The sequence below is a fragment of the Argopecten irradians genome, chromosome 4, assembly GCF_041381155.1.
Source record: "Argopecten irradians isolate NY chromosome 4, Ai_NY, whole genome shotgun sequence".
In the NCBI taxonomy this organism is placed as follows: domain Eukaryota; kingdom Metazoa; phylum Mollusca; class Bivalvia; order Pectinida; family Pectinidae; genus Argopecten; species Argopecten irradians.
The window spans coordinates 34,821,626-34,846,126 of NC_091137.1; the positions used below are offsets into that span (position 1 = coordinate 34,821,626).

A 24,501-nucleotide genomic window follows, 5' to 3' on the forward strand; every position below is an offset into this window, starting at 1 on the left:
AGTAAACAAAGAACAAAAAGTACTTGATAAGATTCTAAAATAAACAAGTATTACACTATTGAATACACTAAATCCAGACAAATATATAATCTCTGATTTAAAAACAAACACACTCTTGTTATGTCAACAATGGCCCATTTATATGTACACATGACGCCAATCTCTGTACTCCATATACACGACATTGCTCTTGATTTATTAATGGGTTTTAAATAATTTAAAATACTCCTTAAGGAGTTTCAGTGTTTACCTTGTACAAATACATTATTAGTAGGTAGTACTTCAGTCATATTGTATATATGCATGCTATTTTTAAGAAAAGTAAAATCAAATGAAAAATATAAAGATGTAATGTCAATTTAGTGTAATTGTTTATTATATAATTAGATACTTAGTTATTTAGCTTTAAAATCACGATTAGAGTGAGTTTTCTTCCTTGGCCATTACACCTGGGCTGCGCATGGGGTGGACAAGTGATTAAGATTGTACCATTAAGATGTCCCGACATACTATCACAATTTCAGCTCGCCACCTCTCTGGGTCATGAGTTTGAATTCCATGTGGCATTGGGGTAGTTGAAGATATACTGACCACTTGCATTGTCAGTGTTTTTTCTCCAGGTTCTCCGGCTTTCCTCCACCATCAAACTGAGCATGTCCTTAAATGACCCTGGTTGTTAATAGGATATAAAACTAAAGATACCAAATTAAACTAACCATTATAATTGCAGGGTTCGGACAAAATGAAAGTACAGTATTCAGGCTGTGGTGGCCAAGTAGATAAGATATAAGACAACATATTACCACAACTGCAAACCCCTATCTCTGGGTCCGTGAGTTTGAATTCTATGTGGGGCAGTTGTCAGGGATGTAGACTGATGTGCACATCAATGGTTTTTAGATGTCAGATACTGACATGCATATCAATAGTTTTTCTCAGTGCACTCTGGCTTAATTTCCTCTACCACCTTAACTTAGCTGGCACTACCTTAAATGAGGATCATGGCTATATAATAGGATGTTTAACAAATTACACTCAAAGAATCGAACCAAACAAATAATATTCACACTTCATATTTTTGCTATTAATGTATGCAAACAGACACTGATCAGTTCAGATATAGAAAGAGTATTATTTGCATCCATTTAATGGTATTATAGACTTTCCCTTTAAATTTCTTTTGCTGAAAATTACAAATTAATAGTCACCTTAGTGTATTTTCCAATAGCCCTGATTAGCATAGCACCATGCTGTGCCCTGTTTTACAAAATGTACCTGATGTTGTTCCACTGTCCCCTGACACCCTGTCCTTTGACAGTAATAAAAAAAAAATTGTACATAATAATATAAGCTGCCTGGATTTTTTTTTTTTTTTTTTTTTTGCCAAAGACATGTTATAAATACAACTCATACAAATCTTTGACTCAGATGTAAGCAGCATGTCTTTGAGGGGAAAGAAACCAGCATGCACAGAGAAAACCCACATAATGATGATTAGGTATACGTAGTTATAGGTGAGTAACCCCTTAACTTTGCATGCCTGTTTTAGGGATCAAAGTCTTGGGCAGCTAGCTATAGGTGATAGGCATGTGACTTAATTATATATAACCACTACCATCTGTTGAGGCAATCGCCCTATGAATATTGTCATCTGTTACTGCAGAACTGGGACCCTACCAGTAGTCGTGAAGGATGAATAGTCGTAATTTGGGAAAAAATTAATTGTTTGCATCTCACGAAACACATTATTTCCACATCAACAAAACAACACCAAAAAATCTTGATGTATTCGTCAGCAGCTCCAGACATTCAGAAATATGGACACACATTAAAATATGCACACAATCACGACTATTTTTCCGTCATGACTACTGGTTGGGTCAGAGCTCGAGTACAGAAAAAAAAAAAAAAAAATATTTTAGAAGAAAGAGGAAATATTTTTTAAAAGACTGTCATATATTTCAGCAATCAAAATTGAAACCACTAATATCATTAACTTTGAAAAAAATTAAAATTGCATTAGATTAATCTAACCTATAGGCCTACCTAATACAGGAATATATAAAACTTGTGTCCGGATTTTTACACAATGTTGGCCCACATTTTAAGATGTCATTAGAAGAGAACTGGACATGTTAAGGATTTTTTTTATTTGTAAAATAAAATAAATATCTTTTGGTTGTCTTGTGAGAAAGAAAACAAATGAACCATTTCTCTGTTAATGCCGTATTACAACTGAACACAAGAGTTCGAAGCGACATGATAAAATCCCCACGTGTAAATTTTATCCGAAACACTGACAGACGGATATAATGTTATGTGTGTCGGCATGGATGACAAACGTACACACATGTCGATAATATGGAACATCCACAGACAATAAATACTCAATAAATTACTGTAAGATAGACTGAAAATGAAACCATACCGAAGTCCGTTGAATAATTGCTTTGATTTCTCCAACAGATGACAAAATTCATTCACCACTTTCTTCTCAGTTTCGTCCATGGCAGGTAACGGTAGGCTGCCATCCGCGATCGACATTTTTTGTTGTGGTAGCGGCGATCTGGAATCAAACCAATGAAGTAAACGAGGAACACCTCCAACAAATAAACACTTCCGAAATCACAGACTACATGGAGAGGATGTTTGCGGTAAAAACTCAAATAACAATAATCCTTTCTCCACCTCAGCAATCGAAATTTATAAAAATTAACATTATTTGACAGTGTGAATTTTCTGGGTCGCCGGAACGTTTACATATACTAAAAGTTGAAACGGACTCGGGATTCCGGATGAATTATTTTCCGATGTGAATCGTTTCTACCGAAAATGAAAAATCGCTAAAAAAATCTATTGTTTATATAATAGATGTAAATTTTAAGGTGTAAAATTTTTATTTTTATTTTTGTATTTAAAAAACGAAGTTCTATATCTTGGAAAGCTAAATCCAAATGCTCGAAAATGTACAGTACGCCTACATTTTGTATACTGTAGCGTTCAGTAAATTTTATTTCTAACAAAGCAAAACGATATTTGTAATATTGAGGATTCTTAAACATAGTTTGTTTTCATATTTACAACATTAATCTAAATTATATTTAATCACTAATTTTGTTCAGCCACTTATTCACTATTAATTTATTTATATTAGTGGTGATTAAAATGCGAATATGAGATACATGTACCATAAATCAATTATAGAAATATTAATATTTGTCTTCTTTATGATGACTATTATTTTCTATACTAATGTTTGTGGGGACCATTTCAACTTTGTAGTAAGCTGTAATATCATAATCAAGTAACGAAGATGCATTCATGATCCCGTCGTTGTCTATACTCGGGTCTGTAGATATCACACGTCAACTCATCTATTTCCGAAGTTTGTCGCTAATTTATCGGATACTTTGCTATTGATATGGACCATGCCGGACTTTTTTTTTTGCTCTTTTATTTTAGAAGAAAGAGGAAATATTTTTTAAAAGACTGTCATATATTTCAGCAATCAAAATTGAAACCACTAATATCATTAACTTTGAAAAAAATTAAAATTGCATTAGATTAATCTAACCTATAGGCCTACCTAATACAGGAATATATAAAACTTGTGTCCGGATTTTTACACAATGTTGGCCCACATTTTAAGATGTCATTAGAAGAGAACTGGACATGTTAAGGATTTTTTTTATTTGTAAAATAAAATAAATATCTTTTGGTTGTCTTGTGAGAAAGAAAACAAATGAACCATTTCTCTGTTAATGCCGTATTACAACTGAACACAAGAGTTCGAAGCGACATGATAAAATCCCCACGTGTAAATTTTATCCGAAACACTGACAGACGGATATAATGTTATGTGTGTCGGCATGGATGACAAACGTACACACATGTCGATAATATGGAACATCCACAGACAATAAATACTCAATAAATTACTGTAAGATAGACTGAAAATGAAACCATACCGAAGTCCGTTGAATAATTGCTTTGATTTCTCCAACAGATGACAAAATTCATTCACCACTTTCTTCTCAGTTTCGTCCATGGCAGGTAACGGTAGGCTGCCATCCGCGATCGACATTTTTTGTTGTGGTAGCGGCGATCTGGAATCAAACCAATGAAGTAAACGAGGAACACCTCCAACAAATAAACACTTCCGAAATCACAGACTACATGGAGAGGATGTTTGCGGTAAAAACTCAAATAACAATAATCCTTTCTCCACCTCAGCAATCGAAATTTATAAAAATTAACATTATTTGACAGTGTGAATTTTCTGGGTCGCCGGAACGTTTACATATACTAAAAGTTGAAACGGACTCGGGATTCCGGATGAATTATTTTCCGATGTGAATCGTTTCTACCGAAAATGAAAAATCGCTAAAAAAATCTATTGTTTATATAATAGATGTAAATTTTAAGGTGTAAAATTTTTATTTTTATTTTTGTATTTAAAAAACGAAGTTCTATATCTTGGAAAGCTAAATCCAAATGCTCGAAAATGTACAGTACGCCTACATTTTGTATACTGTAGCGTTCAGTAAATTTTATTTCTAACAAAGCAAAACGATATTTGTAATATTGAGGATTCTTAAACATAGTTTGTTTTCATATTTACAACATTAATCTAAATTATATTTAATCACTAATTTTGTTCAGCCACTTATTCACTATTAATTTATTTATATTAGTGGTGATTAAAATGCGAATATGAGATACATGTACCATAAATCAATTATAGAAATATTAATATTTGTCTTCTTTTTGATGACTATTATTTTCTATACTAATGTTTGTGGGGACCATTTCAACTTTGTAGTAAGCTGTAATATCATAATCAAGTAACGAAGATGCATTCATGATCCCGTCGTTGTCTATACTCGGGTCTGTAGATATCACACGTCAACTCATCTATTTCCGAAGTTTGTCGCTAATTTATCGGATACTTTGCTATTGATATGGACCATGCCGGACTTTTTTTTTTGCTCTTTTCTGTTGCCACCGGTTAATGGACATAATGATAGCATATGTCTATAATGTCTTTAAACCAAATTATTTGTGTACTAAGTAATTCTAAGATTTAGTCAAAGATTGTGAATGTGGTTTCGCCGTAATTTGTAGTTGACAAGTAAAATTCGATTCCATAACTCTGATGCAAATAAGTCTTCTATATGCGTGCTCTAATGTTTCTCAGATGTTTAAAAATACCGACGTTTTCGACCACTTTATGCAAAAAATAATCTTTTATAAAATCGTTGCCACGAAAAGTTGTCTAGATTTGTTAAGCTGTTTTGTTACAAGTATAAAATTGTGAAAAGTATGTTGAAATCCAGATTATTATTAATAATCCGAATTTGATAAAATATTCCACTTTGAAAGTGTCACATAATCTATGGGACGCCCTGTGTTACTGGTTGATGTTGGCCCTATATAGTTTATGTCATTAAGTTGCATGATAATGTCCATGTTTTTGGGTTTTTTGTTTTGTTTTGGGGTTTGTTTTTTTTTTGTGGTATATGCAACTTTTGATATTAATTTTGTCCCTGCCGTGATTATTGGTTGATGTTGATCCTAGATCTGTCTGTCGTACATATATTTTGATTGATGGATACATATTGTCTCGTGTTATATATCTATTTGTCAAGATGTTCGTCAAAACTATTGAATACTTCATAAACTAAGGAGCTTGTAAAAATATTTTTAAAATAGTTGGTACATACTGTAAACCATCTTTCTTTCGCGGGTACTAAGTTTCGCGATCTCCATTCATAAACAAGTTCACGAATATTAGCATTCGTGAATTTAAAATCAAATGGAAACTCATATCAATATAAATGCTGCAGACATTAATTCACGGAGATAAACTTTTGCGAATTTTTTTTGGATTGCGAAATTCACAAAAATAAATCGCACACGAAAGAACTTTGAGTTACAGTACTCACATTAAACTATTAAGACCATTTGCAACATTGCGCCATTAATATTGCTCCTTGTTCTGGACTGTCCTTAATGCTGTAGACAAATTGTATTGTCTAGCCTCTAGCCGTTTCGAGGACAACATTCCTTCCTTTTCCTCTCAGATTCCACAGGGACTTGTTTAAATGGTAAAGGGAGGGGTCTGATGTGCACAGCACCCACTCTTATCTATAACAAGTCCCTGTAGCCCAGTAAAGATAGAGTGTTACCCCAAAATAATTGCAACAAAATTTTGTCTTTGTTTTTCATACAGATCTGAGTTTGTTTTATACAAGAAAAAAAGTCGCCACAAATGAAAATTTGGGAAAGGGTTTTTCTTCCCCCCCCCCCCTTCCCCCCCCCCCCCAAAAAAAAAAAAAAAAAAAAAAAAAATCAGAAAAATAGGGAAATTTGTATAATTTGCCAACTTTGAAGCCAAATATAAACTTACATAGTTATCACAAGATACTTGAAAATAACTGCGGGCAAGAACGTTATAAGGACAGCACAGATTGTCAAAAACATAAGTTGAAATCAACACAGAAAAAAAGTATGACAACGTGAAAATTGCATAATTATGCCATTGTAACAGCCAAATATACTATTGTTGGATTGCTAAGATAAAAAAATGTTATTATCAACAATACCATTGATACTCACTTTGGTGGAATCTTTTTAAATAAAACTTGTTGATTAAAGGCTTTAAAAGTAAAATATTTTACTTTCACTATCTGAGATAACATGGTTGCTCAAAGTTGGTCTTTTTTTGGCCTTTTCCATGGATATTTTGAAGTCCAAATTGAATAATATGTCTTTTTTATTAAAGAATTATTTAGTAAGTACCGTCTCAAGTGGTTAGATATTTATTAATTCAGATTCTATGTAGGCTATACTCACCTAAAAGAGACAACTATATCAAGACATCCCCAAATATGAAAGACGTGAGATCGATCAAATCTTCATTTAGTGCCAGTTTGACTAAACTCCTCAAATTGGCTCAGTCCTTAAGTTGAAATATCAAAAATGTGAATATCTTTTTTGTGACTAATCAGATTGCAAAATCCTTTGCAGGTATTAACACCCTTTATAAAGTGAGATTGAAGTTTCTTTTTTATCACATATTTGAATAGGTCAGTTTTTCATTTTTCCATAATGGAACCGGATGGCGGTTACATAATTGGCGGTTACATAATTTTCAATGAGATAAAGGAATAAAATAAAAGTTCAGTTTCAATTTTATAGCTGAAAATCATCACAGTTCTGATTTACTTACTGGCAAAATTTTATGACAAACGAATAGAGCATATTCGAAAAATTGAGATTTTTGTATTGCAAATTTATGGACTTACACATATTTTTATATTCAGCCAAATTAACGTGATAGGAAATTTTTACTACTAAATAACATGTGCATATTTATACCGTTTTTACAACAAATGATCAAAATAACAAGTACAAAATATGCAAAAAAAGGATATGACATATTTGGAAGCATTTGCTTTTTCATTTTCCGAAAAATTAACTACCAAAATGGATGTTTTGTCAAAAATCTAAGTATAAAAACACTTCGAATTGGCACGATAAGTCAACTTGACAGGTTAATATTTAGTTTTTTCTAGCTAATGTATTATCGATCATGCATTAATATCAAAGAAAAGGCAATCCTTTAAGACATAAAACATCAACTGATATTGTTCAGGGTAAGAGTTTTATAAATGTTAGCATCTAAAAAGAACAAAAACGGTAATGTTAGCTAAATTCAAAAGGTTTTGAACCGTTTTCACCTTTCTTTATTTCTTAGATTGACTGAAAGTATTGTATCATTTTAACTTATTTGTACTAACCTAAGGTTTGTCTTACTATATACCCGATTTCATATTTCAAGTATAGCAAAATTAGCAGATATTGTACTTTAAAAGTGGTCAAAAGTGTGATTTCTTTATTTTTCTTATTTTTCGGGTGTTGAAAAAACGACTTTCTGAACATATGAATTTTGGCGACTTTTTTCTTGGTAAAATACTAAGATCCTCCGACCCGAAAAGCAGAAAACAAATTCTGTTGCAATTATTTGGAGGTTAAGGATGTACACCTCTGAGAAGTCAAAATTTTCTTGTATTAAACTTTTTTTCTCATATAGATTTTTGGAAAAAGGAGTTCATACCATAAAAGAAAATGGAATAAAAAACATATGTCCGTGTGCTCGTTTTTGAGCTTTTGTCACTCAAACATACTTAGTTGACAAAATATTGGATTTTATGGGAATTTTGCCGTTTTGACCATATAAGATAGAGATTAAAGCCATAATTTTCTAATGAGGTGTTTGATATGTATGAATGTTTGTAGAATTCATTTTCTAGTAGCCTTCTTTAAAAATATAACAGATTTGATCAATTAGACTTATATATTTTCTCTCAGAATAACAACATATGCTACCCCTACCCCTTCATAATTTTCAGCCATTTTTGCCAAATTTAACCCTTTATAGAAAAAGTTCTGGTATTAAACTTTTGTTATTATTTTGCATATCAATAGGGAAACGGCTGTTCTTTCTAAATCAAAAAGAAAAATTGGGGGTCCGTGTGCTTACTTTTTTGCCCCATTTGAATTTTTGTTATTTTTCAGTATTTTAGAGTAAAAAATAAAAGTGCCCAAATTACCATTAAATGTTAAAATAAAGTCACAAAAGTGTATCATTTCACATATTATTGCTCAATATTTTAATTACTACGAACCTAGTAACAATTTGCAATAAAAATTACCTCAATACAGCAAAAAATGCTGGCGCAGTGATGATTTAAGTAAAAATAATTTCAGTAAAAAATGGTAAAACTGTGGCTCTACTTGATGCGAAAAAGACACAATTTCAAAATGGCCGCCAAATAGGCCATTTCTTAAACACACCGTATAAAAAATTCTTCTAAAAATAGAAATGCAATTTTTTGACAAAATTTGCATCTGACAACTTGCTACAGATACTGATAAATTGTATTTAAAAATCTCAAAACTTCTTTGATCTATGTTGAAACGAGACTTCAACGGGACTGAAACCTCAGAAGAATACATCCTTAAGCCACAGACATTTGCTATATATACATTTCTCTCTCTCGCTCCCTCTCTCTCTCTATATATATATATATACATTGACACAGTATTATAATGTATATAGAGAAAAATGTCTATGGAGCCAAACGCCTGTGGCTAGACCTAGATGTTGTTATTTTGTAGGTGTGCCCAGTCTAGCTTTATATCACAGATCTAATGTGTGTGTGGGATGATGTAAATATCTTGATGCTCAATTGTATCCTCTTTGTTTCCCAGTCTTTTGGTCTCGCCTCCAAATAGAAACATACCTATACTTGATGTTGGAGTAGATATCAAATATTCTTCCCTGTATCCCGAGATACTCTGGCCCTGACACTAGACTAGGACATTATGACAAATAGATGTCTGGTGTAGGGCCAGAGCGTAGTGGTATCGGGCCAGGACACCTCCAATTCAAACTGACCACCAAGAAACGTCACTTACCTTGATCTTTTCAACAAATTAATAATTTATCTTCCCAAATATAGCAATCCGTCGAGATTAGAGGTGATTTGCATACTATGAGAAAATGGCGACGAGGAGGAGGAAGATTTAAAGTTGCGTAAAGGAAACTACCTTATTGACATAATATAACGTGCGTGCATGAGAAAATGGATTGTTGTGGGTAGATAAAGTATTCATTTGTTGAAAAGACCAAGTTAAGTGACGTTTCTCAGTGGAAATGTTTTGTAAGCAGTCTCAATCGGCGATGACCTGGCCCGATACCAAATGCTGTCGGCGAATTCCACCTTTTGATAAAGCACTGCACTCTGGCCCTACACCAGACATGTATCTGTCAAAATGTCTAAGTCTGGTGTCAGGGCCAGAGTATCTCGGACTATCTGCCCTGATGCGCAAATCTTCTCAGACATAAAAGCTGCTCTATAACCTTATCAATACATGCGATGGCATCATCTTCAGTACCTCGCTGCCCCAACCGCATTCCACAAGAAGCAAAAGTTAATCTATCTCCCTGACTGACTCTCCGCTGACCATGAACGAACGGTTGGTAGTATACATTCCTCTTCTTTTGAGTTCATTGGCAGCTGAAGTGATCCCAAAGCGAATGTTTTTTGGATAGGACCAGTAAATGACCAAGAGGAAGAATAGCGATGAAAACATACACCCCTGACGAACACCAATCTTCATGGTAAAGCTATTCAAAATCTTATAGCTCCTATCCCGATTTGTGCATCAGAGAAGCGAGATGATCCCCGGGACTCACTATAGATGTTTCATCTACTTACATAACGTTGTCCAACGCCTTCTCATAGATTATGAAATTGATGCCAGAAGGAGAGAGGGTGTGGAGGTTCGAGGAGAAGAGTTTTATTACAGTATATGCTCCACAATTACAGTTACATTTATAGAATAGCTTGGGTTATCCATAGGATCTGTTCTTCCTTTATAAAACCTTGGTCTCTATAAACAATTATTGTGAATTTTATCCCTATTTTGAACAATTTTTAAGGTTGGCGTTTGTATTTTATGCCTGCAGGTAGGCGTTAGAATTGTACCTGCTGCCCCTATTGCATGATCGTAAAAGGCGACTAGGATATTATCTTTTCTCTTACTCCTAATTAACTTTCTTCCTAACGTCTCCCTTGACACCGCCTCACTTTTGGTCTTCTGTTGAGCGCTCACCCGTGTGAGGTAGACTCTGAATTCTCTCTTCTGGGCGAGACACACCAAAGTCTCTCTGCTCCTGCTTAGAACTCATAGTGAGAGACGACTGGTTCGCCCTTTGTCAGTAAATATGACCGGGTGGGGTGTGTTGATTGGTGTCTTCAGTGGCATGATTCAGTGATATAGCACTACAAGGGTAAGAGTTCCACTATACAAGAAGACACAACACGAATATACCGCAGTCTCCCAAAACACGCACCGTACACTACATACACGCACACTGCACATCGCATACATGGGAGGCCGTGCTTACATGACACTGTCTGTTAATAAATCAAATAATCTTTTATTGTACGTTATGTAATATATGAAATATTCATCATACTCTGTGATAGTTAATGTATTCAATGGTTGACATTAGTCCCTGGTTACAGGCATATTTTGATTATATAATTGTAATCACAATTTGTACCGCATCATTCTTGCTTTTTCTTTTGGCTCTAGTTAGTACTATACTTAGGTTATAGAAGGTGTTTGTCCCTAGCTAGTGCCACAACATCTGATTATTTTTGCCCTTGTCTGTACAATATTCTATGGTTGTTTTTGTCCTTGTCTGTACAATATTCTATGGTTGTTTTTGTCCTTGTCTGTACAATATTCTATGGTTGTTTTTGTCCTTGTCTGTACAATATTCTATGATTGTTTTTGTCCTTGTCTGTACGATTTTCTATGATTGTTTTTGTCCTTGTCTGTACAATATTCTATGATTGGTTTTGCCCTTGTCTGTACGATATTCTATAATTGTTTTTGCCCTTGTCTGTACGATATTCTATAATTGTTCTTTGGCCTAGTTTGTACAATATTCTTTGGTTGCTTTTAGCCCTAGTTTGCATCCATTATATGGTTGCTTTTTGCCCAATCTTGCACGATATTCTGTGGTTGCATTTTGCCCTAGTTTGTACCCATCATATGTTTGCTTTTTGGCCAATCTTGCACGATATTCTGTGGTTTCATTTTGCCCTAGTTTGCATCCATTATATGGTTGCTTTTTGCCCAATCTTGCACGATTATTTTATGCTTGCATTTTGCCCTAGTTTGTACCCTTCATATGGTTGCTTTTGCCCGATCTTGCACAACATTTTACGGTTGCCTTTTGCCCTAGTTTGTACGATATTCTGTTTGCTTTTTGACCTAGTTTGCACCCATCACATGGTTGGTGTTTTCGCCAGCTTTACCATATTTCATAGTTGGTATTTGGCTCTAATTGGTGCTATATGTTACGAATGACGCTGTATATCATAATTGAGTAAATCATGACCCTTAAATAGTATTATCAGCAATATGTACAGTACTTTATCTGTTCCTTGTTCTTGTAGTAATAAAGTGCTGTTTCCTCTAAGTTCATCAATAGCTGATTTATGGTCATCAAGTAGGCACAGTAGTCAGAGATTTAGGTACTAGGAGTTGGCGGCAGCTACCACTAAATATTCAGCTGATTCTACATATACATTGTACGATGTAAAAGTAGTATACAGATGCTTTATTAATAGTATATGTTAAAATGCTATGATTTCTCACTGATGATTGATCAGATAAAAATTCTATAAGTACATATTTGGTTTATATTTTGGATTATATCTCTCCAGTCCGTCTACTAAAGGTTAAATGTTCCAGTAAAAATGATCTGCCCCCTATCGTGTTTCTTTCCAAAATTCCCAGAAGGGATGGTATTTACCGCATGGATATAATATTTCTGAACACTATGAGTTTGCTAACCAGCAACAAATTTGCAATATTGCACTTATAGGTATCAGTTTCTAGAACCTATATTTGGCCGTGTATTTGGTTTTCTGGTTTAAATTCCAAATTTATTGGCGCAATAGTAGTTAAGGTGTCTGAAAGCTTACCACTAGCCATACACTACTGGGTGATCAGTTCAGTTGGTGGAATAGTTGTCAGCTGGTACTGACGAGGTATATGTAGGCAGGTAGGTAGGTTTTTATGAGGAACTCAGGCTTTTCTTCAGAGACGAATTCTCAAATAACCATTGCAATACAGACCAGTTTGATATTAAACTGACTGATGACTTATTACAGCCATTAAAACACGTTAATTTGAAGTCTTTGTTCAGTTCTGGGGCCAAGTGCCACAAGCTTTTGGGTCATGAGTTCAAATCACATTCTAATTAAAATTTGATGTTCATTATCTGTCCATAAACTCTGTTCAGAGTTTCAGAGTAAATAATAAGCATAAAATTTTAATTAGATTGGTTCGAATCACAAATGGGGTAGTTGCCAGGTGGTATTGATTTTCCACCACCAACAAACCCGATAGGTCAGTCATAGGTTGTCAACTCAATAAAACCAACTAAATTTTTTCACTGTGTATTGGAGTAAACTTATCACCAATACTCTGTGTTATGAAGTTTGACTGTAAACTACCGCTTTGAAAATGAAGAGCAGATAATTTTGTTTGGCTGGGGATCACAGGTAGTTGGTCTCATTGGAAGTCTGAAGACTTATTGCGAGGTATTCAGTCAGGCTCCAAATAAGCAAAGAACAGTTTTGTGTGAAATATATCTATTTTAATTTTAATCCAAGAACACAACATTAAAGATTACTGATAACAGGTGATGTTCTTAATAACAAATATTTAACAAGTAAATCTTTCGGCATTGTCCTGCAGTCCGAAGTTTTGGAGATAGGAATTCTGAGATTCTTTCTAAATGATAATCAAAAAGGTAAACTATATATTAAGGTATAATATAAAGAAACAATACAAAACTTAAATGTGCCTAAAGTTATATACCATTTTGTACCTTAGCTTCAGGATAATAGATCAATATAGACTTTTGAGGTACTCGGCTATTAACCAATATACCAGAGGTATGTCCAGGATGTACGAGCACTCACAAAAACACTTGGCAACAGGAAATAGCATGTGCACATTTGCTGCATTTCTTGATGGATTAGTCTTTTTTTTTTTGGCTCTTTTACTTTTTGGCACATTTTTAAGAAGTTGCAACACGAAGGATACACCCACTGTTGTATGTGAGCATTCAATATTGTGAATATGCCCTTGTGTTGTTAACTTATCTTTTTAATTCCTCATTATCAACTTGTACTTATAGAGTGTACAAGTTCTATACTAAAACAAGTTGGATTTCTAAATAAGTCTTATTTCAAACGTTTTTCAAAGATTACTATATATCCTGTAGGGATTTTGCATTTCTTTATATAAAATAGATACATACAAAATGTCTGTATAAATGGTAAATTACAAATTATTTTGATTCAACAATATCAATACTTATATGAATATTGATGATGTCCTATCATGCATTCATATATCAAGGCAAAATAATAGGATTTTCTTAGAAAATACACAATATACAATTTACAAAATTTGGAATTCAATAGATTTGTACTCAAAAGGATCTTTTTTTGGCAAGAAACTGAGTAAACTAAATGCATTTCAAGGATAACCATTTTTACATAATTGGGTATGAACTTTTAGTAACATATGATATAGTTGATCATGATATACCTCCAGGGAAAGGGGAAAAAATATGCATATTTGTTGTAGTTATATCGACTATATAAAGAGTTAATAGAGAAATCTCATCTTAAATGTAAATAAGCTATACATTAACTCTGATAAATTCATACACAGATAAAAGCTAGAGGAAATGGTGTCAGCATGCCTAGTAGAGTACAGGGAGATCAGATATAGATCCGATACAGAACATAGGGATATGTTGCTTCCCCAAGCAGAAGTATTGCACAATTACATAACATATTAGCCACATTTTTTATTTGAGTAAAAATATATACTGGAAATTTTACTGACATTGACAGCCCCCTTTTTAGGATTGTACAAAATATAAACAAGCTGTATGCTACTATATAGAATAAACATAGAAATGAGTGTCAACAAATCAAACATGACATTCACTTAACAGATATGTATAATTGTTGCAAGCAATATTCAGTAATTAAAGTGATTTTGCCCACACTTGAAAAATTTCAATTTGAAAATGTATAGTAGTAATTAATAGATGTAATCATTCAGAATTATCATGATCCACAGCTCAATTGTTCAAAAGGTGATTAACTTCATCACTTCATTAGTAAAATTTTTATTTTTCATTTGTTGCAAAACCTGTGATTTTATCTTCACTAAATCCAGTAAGTATATAAAGAATGGATTTGTTTTAAGAATCATATAGAATTTTGTAGATTTAGTATATCAAGCATTTTTGTTATCTAGATTTTAAAAATTGTTGATAAACTGTGAATAGCCTAATCGCCTTTTGAACAGTCGGGATAATAAGATTAAATGTAGTACATGTATTTACAAATTAATAATATGATGACTTAATTATAATATATATGAAAAGCAATACGTTCATAATAAGGCAAAAATTAATTTACATTCATGATATGTATTACATAAATCCTCACAACGCGGAATGAGTGAAATCGTATTCTATTTTGATTACAATGTATGTATATAGGATAAATATGCAAGTTAATAACTCAGTTGTCTCCCCTGTACAATTTTTTTTGTGTAAATCAGTAAAGATATACACTCAAAACAATTAATTGTAATAATCAGAACATTTAGTTGTTTTAATTAAATTATCAGTTTCATTGAAGATTTAAGACAGATAAGATATAATTGATAAAACATAAACTATAGGTAGAAACACAACATTTTCATATGTATAACTAATGTAATGAACAAAAACCTTTGTCACACATAACTTAAAAGTATAATACAGTGGGACCCACTTAATTTGAAATCTGTTACATTGAAATACTGTTTTATTTGAAATGTGTTATAATCCCTATTCTTATATGTCCCATTATCTTTCTCATTGATTATATTAAAATCTGAATATTTTGACGAGATTTTCCATTCCCCAAAGACTTCAATATAACCGGGTTCCACTGTATTTGGTTTCCAAATACATATATGTATAATCAAAACTGTAGTCATTGTATTCAATCACAAAAGTACAATTTTCAGACAAAATTGTCAGGGGACTTAACTCTGTCTAAAGACCTTTTGGTCCATTGCAAATCTTCAACAATTTAACAATTACACACTAAAAAAAAGTCTATATTTTATGATTAAAGGAAAAACTTAATGCATGATAGAGTCAACTCATTTACCCCAGAAATTTCACAATGGACTGTTCAAGTCCTTGATATAGAAGAATCTAAATGTGCCTTCAGAGGTGAATGAATTTAACCTACCTTAGCAACTACCCCTGTACAAAGACCACCTGCTCAATAATAAGACCGCTGTCTTGTGGTCCCAAATAGCCTATTTCAACAAGAAATTTTTTTATTGTCCCTTGAGTGGTCTTTATAGACAGGTTTGACGGTACCTCTAACATACATGTACAAAATGATAAGATCTGAGTTTTATATAAATGAATACACTATATACATGATGGGATAGAGGATACATATACTTACAGCCCTTCCACACTTGGTATCGTACCAACGCCTGGAACAGGTGGTCTCACACTCGAGTTACACACAATCATAAACATATTACAGCGAAACTGGGCCAGCATCTACAGGTCCTCAGTTTCATCAATATTCAGAAACTTTCAATTTTCAATAAAAAAACAGTTACAGAGTAACAAAGGTCTATGAGAAAAGAGTATGTGATATGTATTATACAAAAAATACAGAAAATATCAGTCTGTAACTAAAATATTTCTCAATATTCTACTGGTTATAAGAACAAATAAAAATTCATGTGGAATATGTAAATACGGGGTTTCAAGATCCCAAAACGACGTGGGTAAAGAACAATTTACAGTCAAGTACTCCCACCTTCCGGTGATTATGATGTCGCAAAAATCACGTCAAATGATTATGTCATAATCACCAGATGGTGGGACTACTCGACAGGAAATTGTACTTTACCCACGTCGTTTTGACATCTCGAAACACCCCGTATAAATCATTTCAGGGAGCACATATCTTGATAAGGGTATGTATAAAAATAATTCACGTGATTCTTACTATAAATAATCCTATTAAAATACAAGAAATATTGTTGGAATGTAATAAATGTAAGTATCACAATGGCTTTGTATTCAATTTTAACTCATTGACCCCTAAAAATTCATAATCAACTCTTCCAGCCATTGAGTTAGGATAGTTCAAATGTGTATTCAGGGGTGAACGAGTAAAGCAAAGAAGGCAAGGTGTGAAACATATTGTAATGATACAGTTCAGAGTTATCAGTAAACTACATGTATATTCTAACTATGTACCCTCCCAAGAAGAAGAACCTTTTCAAAAATTATACTGATTCATAACCAAAAGCTACCATCAAATCCATTGTAAATGAAAAATTATATAAAAACACATCTCTGTTTACCTTTAACTCAGGGGAGATAACCCATACTAAAACAAATTATTTCCTGAGAGTTCGTTTATTGTTTATTATGAAAGATAATTGTTGGAGAATTTTCTTGACCTGCAGACTGCCAAATCAAGAGTACGTACTGCATACATGTGCATGTATGAATCAGACCACTCACTTTGTCTCATACGCCTGATTATAAACAGGATTGTTGTGACCGTGCATCTTGGAATCCTGTAAATACAAAAATGTTAATAAAACATATTAGTACAACAGGTAACTCATGCAAAACAAGTTAAACTGAGAATGATAGTTAATGAGGAGAAATGCCTGTTTTACTTATACAGAGTTATCTACTCATGATATAGAGTTATCTGCCCCATGCAGTTATACAAAATTACGCAAAAAATATTGGATTTATTTGGTGTAGTAACCTCATCTTCTGCCATCAATATTAATTTCCTTCCTTTTTATTATTGTTTTTAAGAAACTTTAAATTTTTTGTTTTGGAAAGGTAATAAGCCTTTAAGCAGGATTTCAACATAAGTGGGCTAGACTGTATTCAGTTTTCCTTTGATTGGAATCATCATGTGAAATCCAGTAGATTTTAAAAACTCTTTGTTATGAACTGTGAACAAGTAACAGGGTTAGTATTAAAGTGTGAAATGTCACATCTGCATTGAAATTTAGCACATTGATTCAAGCACTTTCACCAAAGTATTTAAAGTAACACTATACAGAATTTTACATGATAAAAACCAATATCTAATTCTGAAAATGTTTTGACCTTTTGTTTCAAATTAAATAACCTAATCAAAAGATAAGATTTGTCTCACTATTGTTTCATTGTCAAAAATATGCATACTGTATTTGCTGTAATAAGCATCCCAATCTGATTAAAATACAGATCACCATTTGTGATCTGTATTTTAATCAGATTGTTAGCATCCAGGGTGCTTAAACAAAATATAACAAAGGCGGCACTTAGTAAATAACGAAAATGTAAATTGTGCGGGGAAACCTCTAAAAGTAGTCAGCCATATTTGAACTCTTTCTTTACTCATGATACATTAATCTGTCATAGTAATCATGCATATGTCCTCTTTACTTTGATACACATTACTACACCATGGTTTACATGTGAACATTAATGACTTAAAAGGTCATGTAATATGGGATGAAATGCTGATGTTATAAGCATCGTTAACCCTTTAAGCCCTGATGCCATGGGATAAGATGGGGGAATTTATAAACATCCACTCCTCCCGAAGATGGAAGGGCCGCTTACAGGGGGAGGGCCGCTAACTACAGCAAATACGGTATATAAAGCACATTTAATGTTGTATTGTCCAATGCAATGCATCAACATTGAGGTGGGTGATAGATCGATTAGGTGGGATGTGTGGCTAAGCAGTGACATAGGAATTATGAACAAGGAAGCAGGAAATCAGGAATAATTCAAAAACATCCATGTCTTTAGTATTTAATATAACCTTGACTTTATAAAACAGCAAAGAAGCTGGCATAGGTTCAATGAACCTTGATCCTTACTGTATTCCTCTATAAAAAGTAAAACAAGAGCCTTTTCAATCAGGTAAAGTGAAAACCACTGATATATACACTATTCACTGAATGCAGAAGAAGATGAAATTCCATTACTCTTAATGTAATTACCGGTGGGTATTTTAGTACAATTGAGAAAAACCATAAATTGTGATTTATTACAGTGCAAAAACCACTAAAATAAAACTACCACTAAAATAAGCATTTTTACAGTATTTACCCCTTACACACACTGATTATTAGATTACCTGTATTAATCCCTAACTTCAACTAATAATCAGATTAACTCATAAAATATATTCCATAACTAAGGCAATGAGATCACATCTTATGAAAACATGAACTCGAACAACAAGAATATACAGTAACAGCATTTCTACACCAATGAAAATATCTTCAGCTACTAGATATAATGGCTATGAACTGCATTTTGTCCCTCGATACTTTTGAGTATAAATCGCATTTAGTCCTTGATTGATTGAGTATGAATTGCATTTAGCCTCATGATACATTCAGTATGAACTGCATTTAGCCTCGTGATACATTCAGTATGAACTGCATTTAGCCTCGTGATACATTCAGTATGAACTGCATTTAGCCACGTGATTCATTCAGTATGAACTGCATTAAGTGACCCTTAATTGATGAATGGTATGAGGTCTATATGTTGTCTCCAGAAACTGGACATTAAGTATGTATGGTCATCACATATAGGTTCAGGTATGAAACACAACACTGGATCAGAACAAAGGGTTAAATTTATAATTCACTAGATACGTTGGATAAATTAGGAATGATCCGCATTGGTGTATAATTTACCTCTAAACTAGAGAAATCATTCTTCTCTTGTTTTCTCTTGTAAAGGACCTGTTAAAAACGAAACAAAAGCTTTATACATGTATTAAGAAATATTCACTGCTTTTCAATATGAAATTTTCTCTCAACGGATGAAAATTTAAGTATACAGTTATCTCCCTTTCCAACAAGTCAGAAAGGAAAAGAAACAATTTTTAGGATAAAATGAAATATTTCATCACTTCTTTTATATAAATCCCTCCCTGTTACCAACACCAAAATACATTAAAACAGGGTGCTGTTCCTTGTCAGAGATGAAATATACAATGCTAAGTACAAGGATTACAAGACAATTTGAATATAGACTGAACACTTACAAACAGAGCGATAGCAATCAACACAGCCGCGAGTACAACAATAGTGATGACAAGAGCGATGATAGTCCTTTTATCGCTACCATCTTGCCGGCTGATAGGCGTGATCTCTTCGTTACCAGTCTGTGCCTGAAACACTAGGCTAGTTGTCACACTGTCTGGATCAGCTGTCAAGGTTGTTCCCTCGAACTCGACCTTTAAGTCCCCATTCTTCACCTAAACAAAAGACAGTATGTTTATAGTATTTTTCCATCAAATTTGACCTCTAAGTCCCCATTCTTCACCTAAACAAAAGACAGTATAATTTTAGTGCTGAGGGTGTCTACAACATTTTTGTCCAATAAATGTTATGATGTATATGTCAAAGAATGGAATGAAGGCTATTGAATATCTCATGCTTTGTTAAAAGTTTGGACGATTTTTCGTTTTCAGGAATAACAAGTGAAAGAGAAGCATTTTAAATGTCACATATAATGAAAAGAACGTGTCTGTTTGTAAGATATGTGTACCCGCCGTCATATATCAATAATTAAATTTTCTTTGTTTTCATACCAAATCTGGCCTTCTGATTGGCCAATATTTTTTTTCCATATCACCATGAAAAAAAAAATTCCGAGAATGGCACGAAACCCCGACGTTATCGTGACGTCACAATAGAGACATTGACGTTGTGTATTGATTCGGAAAAAAGAATCCCTTGAAAAACCACTATAATGTTACATTTAAACATACTTCATTTTATCAAATAGAATATAAAATTAATTATAAGTATTGATGTCACTTTTTTAAAATTTTATCGGGGTATGAAAAAAAATTGTTTGCAAACTTTTGTGAGAATCCCCTTACGTGGATTTACACAGTTTGCAAACAATTTTTTTCCCATACCCCGATAAAATTAAAAAAAAAGTGACAACAATGTTTAAATATAGCAGTACAGGATGTGACACGACAGGACAGACATGGTCAGCACCATAATATATCAACAACAACCCCCCCTACCTCCCGCTATAAGAAAAAGGAACTTACTTCTTCCTCAATCTCAGAAGCAACAACAGTTGGATCAGATTCACCAGAAACAGTCATATCTGCTATGATACTTCCCTCCCTCAACTGTAAAGTAAAAAAATAAATACAAATTACAGATAAAAACACAGTAATAATCCATGAGCTTTAGACTTACCTGCTATCAGATACATCAAATAAATTGTTTGTTTGCTTTTTATTTGTTGAACAGTCTATCAACCACCAGGGTCATTTAGGGATGTCCTAGATTTAGGAACTGGAAGGAAGCCTGAGTACTCTGAGAATAACCACCAACCTATGATAAGTATCTTGTAACTGCTCCAAATAAGTTTTAGATTCACAATACCAAGAGGTGGAGAGCTAGTGGTGTTGGGACAACTTAATCATTTGGCCACTATAGCTCACTTTAACTCCTTCATCCCTGAAATTTCATGATGGACTGGTCTAGCCTTTGATTTAGAAGAGTCTAAATTTGTCCTCAGTGGTGAATAAGTTAACTGTGTTGTTGATAAATAATACTAGACTTACAGTAATATCCCTAATCTCCCGAGCAATATTTGGTCCAAGTGCTGCCTTTATAACTCTGAAAAAAAAAAGTTTCTATAAGAAACAGATACTGTATTCTACACAACAAGTGCCCAGGATGGTTACAAAATTAAGAATATTAGAGGGGGCGCTAATTGGGGCAAAATTTTACAAAAATTAATGTACAAAGTAAATCAGGAATGAAATTGTAACAAGCAAATTCGTGGAATTTTCATCCCCCGCTTTCAGGACATATTGTAGGTAAACATTATTTAGGTTAGGTTTAGACTTGGTTGAAACATGAAAAAATAAACTGAAGTCTTAATCGGAAGTAAAATGTTTTATTAGTTATTTTATGATAAAAATGTATTATGGGGTAAAGGAAACTGATTGAAGAAAGCATAGTGTAAATAATGCATACCTGTAATTACATTAAGCAGATGAATGGAAATCTGCAGGGAGTGTAGTCCACATTTGTTAGTTATTACATGGAAATGGCAGAAAATGAAATTTTTAGTATAGGAAGGGGGCATAATCTGTGTTAAATAATGTTCGCTGAAAGTGACTATTAAACTTGGCTGAGCTCTTAAGGCATTTAACTTCAATACTAACTTTTAAGAAAATCGGTTTACATTGTTACAATTATTGCACAGGGAATGGCAGAAAATGACGTTTTTAGTACATCAAAGGGCCATAACTCCACAACATAATGTCGGCCAAAAGTGGCAATCAAACCTGGCCAGCCACTTAAGGCATTCAACCTTGTTACCAAGTTTGAAGAAAATTGGTTAATATTAATTAGTTATTGTACGGAAGTGGCAGAAACTGACTTTTTTTTTTTAAATTTAAGCAAAGGGCCATAACTCTGCTAAATAAGGTCCGTTGAAAGTCGCGATGGAACTTGGCCGAGTCCTTAAGGCATTTTTCTTGTTACTAAGTTTGAAGAAAATCGGTTTACATTTGTTACACCTATTGCACGGAAATGACAAAGTACTTTAGTAATTCAAAGGGCCATAACTCCACTAAATAAGGTCAATCAACAGTCGCGATTGAACTTGGTCCAGATCTTAAGTTATAAAACCTTGTCACCAAGTTTGAAGAAAATCGGTTTATATTTGTTACAGTTATTGCATGGAAATGAAATTTTATAGACAGAGGGACAGACAGACAACACACCCAAATTAATATCCCTGCCGTTTTGGAGAAAGCCGGGGATAAAAATATAAAACAAAGAAACTGTATGGTGTAATATTGTCAGACAGCAGGTAATGAGGATTAAAATTCAAGGTATATTAATTAACGGTCGACCTTGAAAATGAAGTACAACTATGTTATTTCAATGGTGTGACAGGCAGTAAAGGTTTATTTACCCTATGAATGCCATCTCCCGTCCTCTGACCAGACTGAAATCTCGGTTAAACCTCAGAACCACTAACGCGTGGGTTAAGTTCTTGTCCTCTGTTAAACAAATGCAATATTAATATTATAATGAAAATTTAGGAGAACTCCAATATACACATGTAGGCTCCACCTAATATTGTGATACCACAACTTCGAGGACCCCAACTCCATTGAAAGTAACCTGGCACAAGCAAAATTGTTGTAACACTAGGAATGTTTGTTGGACATACTGCATTAATCTTAAAATTTGCTGGATGCATATTTCGCGGTTTAGTAAACAAAACATATTTACAAAGTTTTAATTTCATGGTAAACCAATTCCTCTTTATATACTATTAGCAGTTTTCCAAAACAGTAGTTAATTTCAAAATGTTTTGCTGTTATTTTAATTTACAGACTTTATCCCTCCCCTCCCCCTTAATCTGGATCTGATCTGGTCTAAGAGTACATTAATTTTATATATATATTTTTTTTTCCATTCCCATAAAATTTACTCTCCATAAAGTAACATTATACTCACTACAACCGATGTCTACGTCGATGGAGCTGACCCTGATGCGCGTCCTCGGCAACTCACGACCCGCCTGGTTCACACACCAACACACCAAATGTGTCTCGTCACACTGCTGGTTGGAGAAGCGGCCATCTTCTCTACACTGCGGCAGGCTGAGGTTCGTCGGAGCTGTGCCGGCAGCAGCTTGCTGGCTGTACATCAGTAGGGCTTTGGTACGATTTTTCTGGCACTGAGTGATGACTAAAATAAGAGGAAAATAAATACAGAATTGTCATTATCATCATTAAATGTTTGATAAATCAAATGTTACAGTGTACAACAATCAAGAACTATAAATCATCTTTTTGTCACATGCAATTTACTTTTGCAAATCTTGCATGTGATTTAAATTCATGATCCAAGTAATTTCGCGAAAGTTTATCTCCGCAAGTGAACATCTACATTATTGATACCAAATATGAATTTATATTTCACAGTGAAAAATTAAGAAGACATATCGTCACACCAAGTAGAATGTTTCTTAAGCCCTATAGATACAGCGGCGGACCAGTAAGTCTGTCGGTATGGGTTCAATCCTAGTTGTTACAGGTTTACTTACATTTTGAGCAGTTGACCACTTCCATGGAGACAGGGTCTATAAAATGTGGCTGACAGGTACATGGATTCACTTTACAAGTGGCGTTAGGGTAGTACCGACAGGTGAGATTAGCACAGGTGTTGGTACATGTCCTCAGGGTACCACTGTCACCGCATGGCGAGCCTATAACAACCAAAATAGTATTCTCAAAAAATTTCCAGAATGAAGTCCCAGTAGCAACCAAAAACATTTTTTTTGAAAACTATCATTAATTGATAAAAGAAGCCAATATCAAATATTTGTATTCCAATACATGTATTTATTTTTATAATTAGGTTAAAGTAAAGATGACTTCAGAAACAATTTAGATAGAGGTAGATGTATGTGCAACACTCTCTTAAAACAAGAGGTAAATATTTACACTCCAAGAAAATAAAATATACTGTATAAATGCATTGTAATTTTCGCAGGATTCATATTTCCACAATCTTGTGGTACATTTCTATGGTCGCCCAACATTTAGAATTGGTTGAAATATATACACCCTTGAAGCCATATCGTGAAAATTTGATACAACATAGTTTAATTTTGTAGTTTAAATTAACGTCGAATCGGGAAAATTTTGACCCATAAAAATAAACAGCTATACAATAGTAACTTTAAACATCTGGAAA

The 24,501-nt window shown here is 33.6% G+C and overlaps 2 protein-coding genes across 5 annotated transcripts in view; both read right to left on the reverse strand.

The window, feature by feature from the left end:
- LOC138321438 (protein SCAI-like) overlaps positions 1-2,754 on the reverse strand; it is a 28,583-nt gene extending 25,829 nt beyond the window's left edge. For all 4 annotated transcript variants that reach the window (XM_069265136.1, XM_069265134.1, XM_069265135.1 and 1 more), the window contains exon 1: positions 2,429-2,754. In XM_069265136.1, coding sequence (XP_069121237.1) covers positions 2,429-2,544 — 116 coding nt within the window. In that variant the 5' untranslated portion in view covers positions 2,545-2,754. The remainder of the gene's footprint in view (positions 1-2,428) is intronic.
- Positions 2,755-13,227: 10,473 nt separating this feature from the next.
- LOC138321440 (uncharacterized) overlaps positions 13,228-24,501 on the reverse strand; it is a 79,279-nt gene continuing 68,005 nt past the window's right edge. Inside the window, exons 51-58 of the mRNA XM_069265137.1 lie at positions 23,849-24,010; positions 23,257-23,490; positions 22,706-22,793; positions 21,339-21,393; positions 20,814-20,897; positions 19,791-20,003; positions 19,438-19,485; positions 13,228-17,289 (exon numbers count right to left, since the gene is read on the reverse strand). Coding sequence (XP_069121238.1) covers positions 17,230-17,289; positions 19,438-19,485; positions 19,791-20,003; positions 20,814-20,897; positions 21,339-21,393; positions 22,706-22,793; positions 23,257-23,490; positions 23,849-24,010 — 944 coding nt within the window. The 3' untranslated portion in view covers positions 13,228-17,229. The remainder of the gene's footprint in view (positions 17,290-19,437; positions 19,486-19,790; positions 20,004-20,813; positions 20,898-21,338; positions 21,394-22,705; positions 22,794-23,256; positions 23,491-23,848; positions 24,011-24,501) is intronic.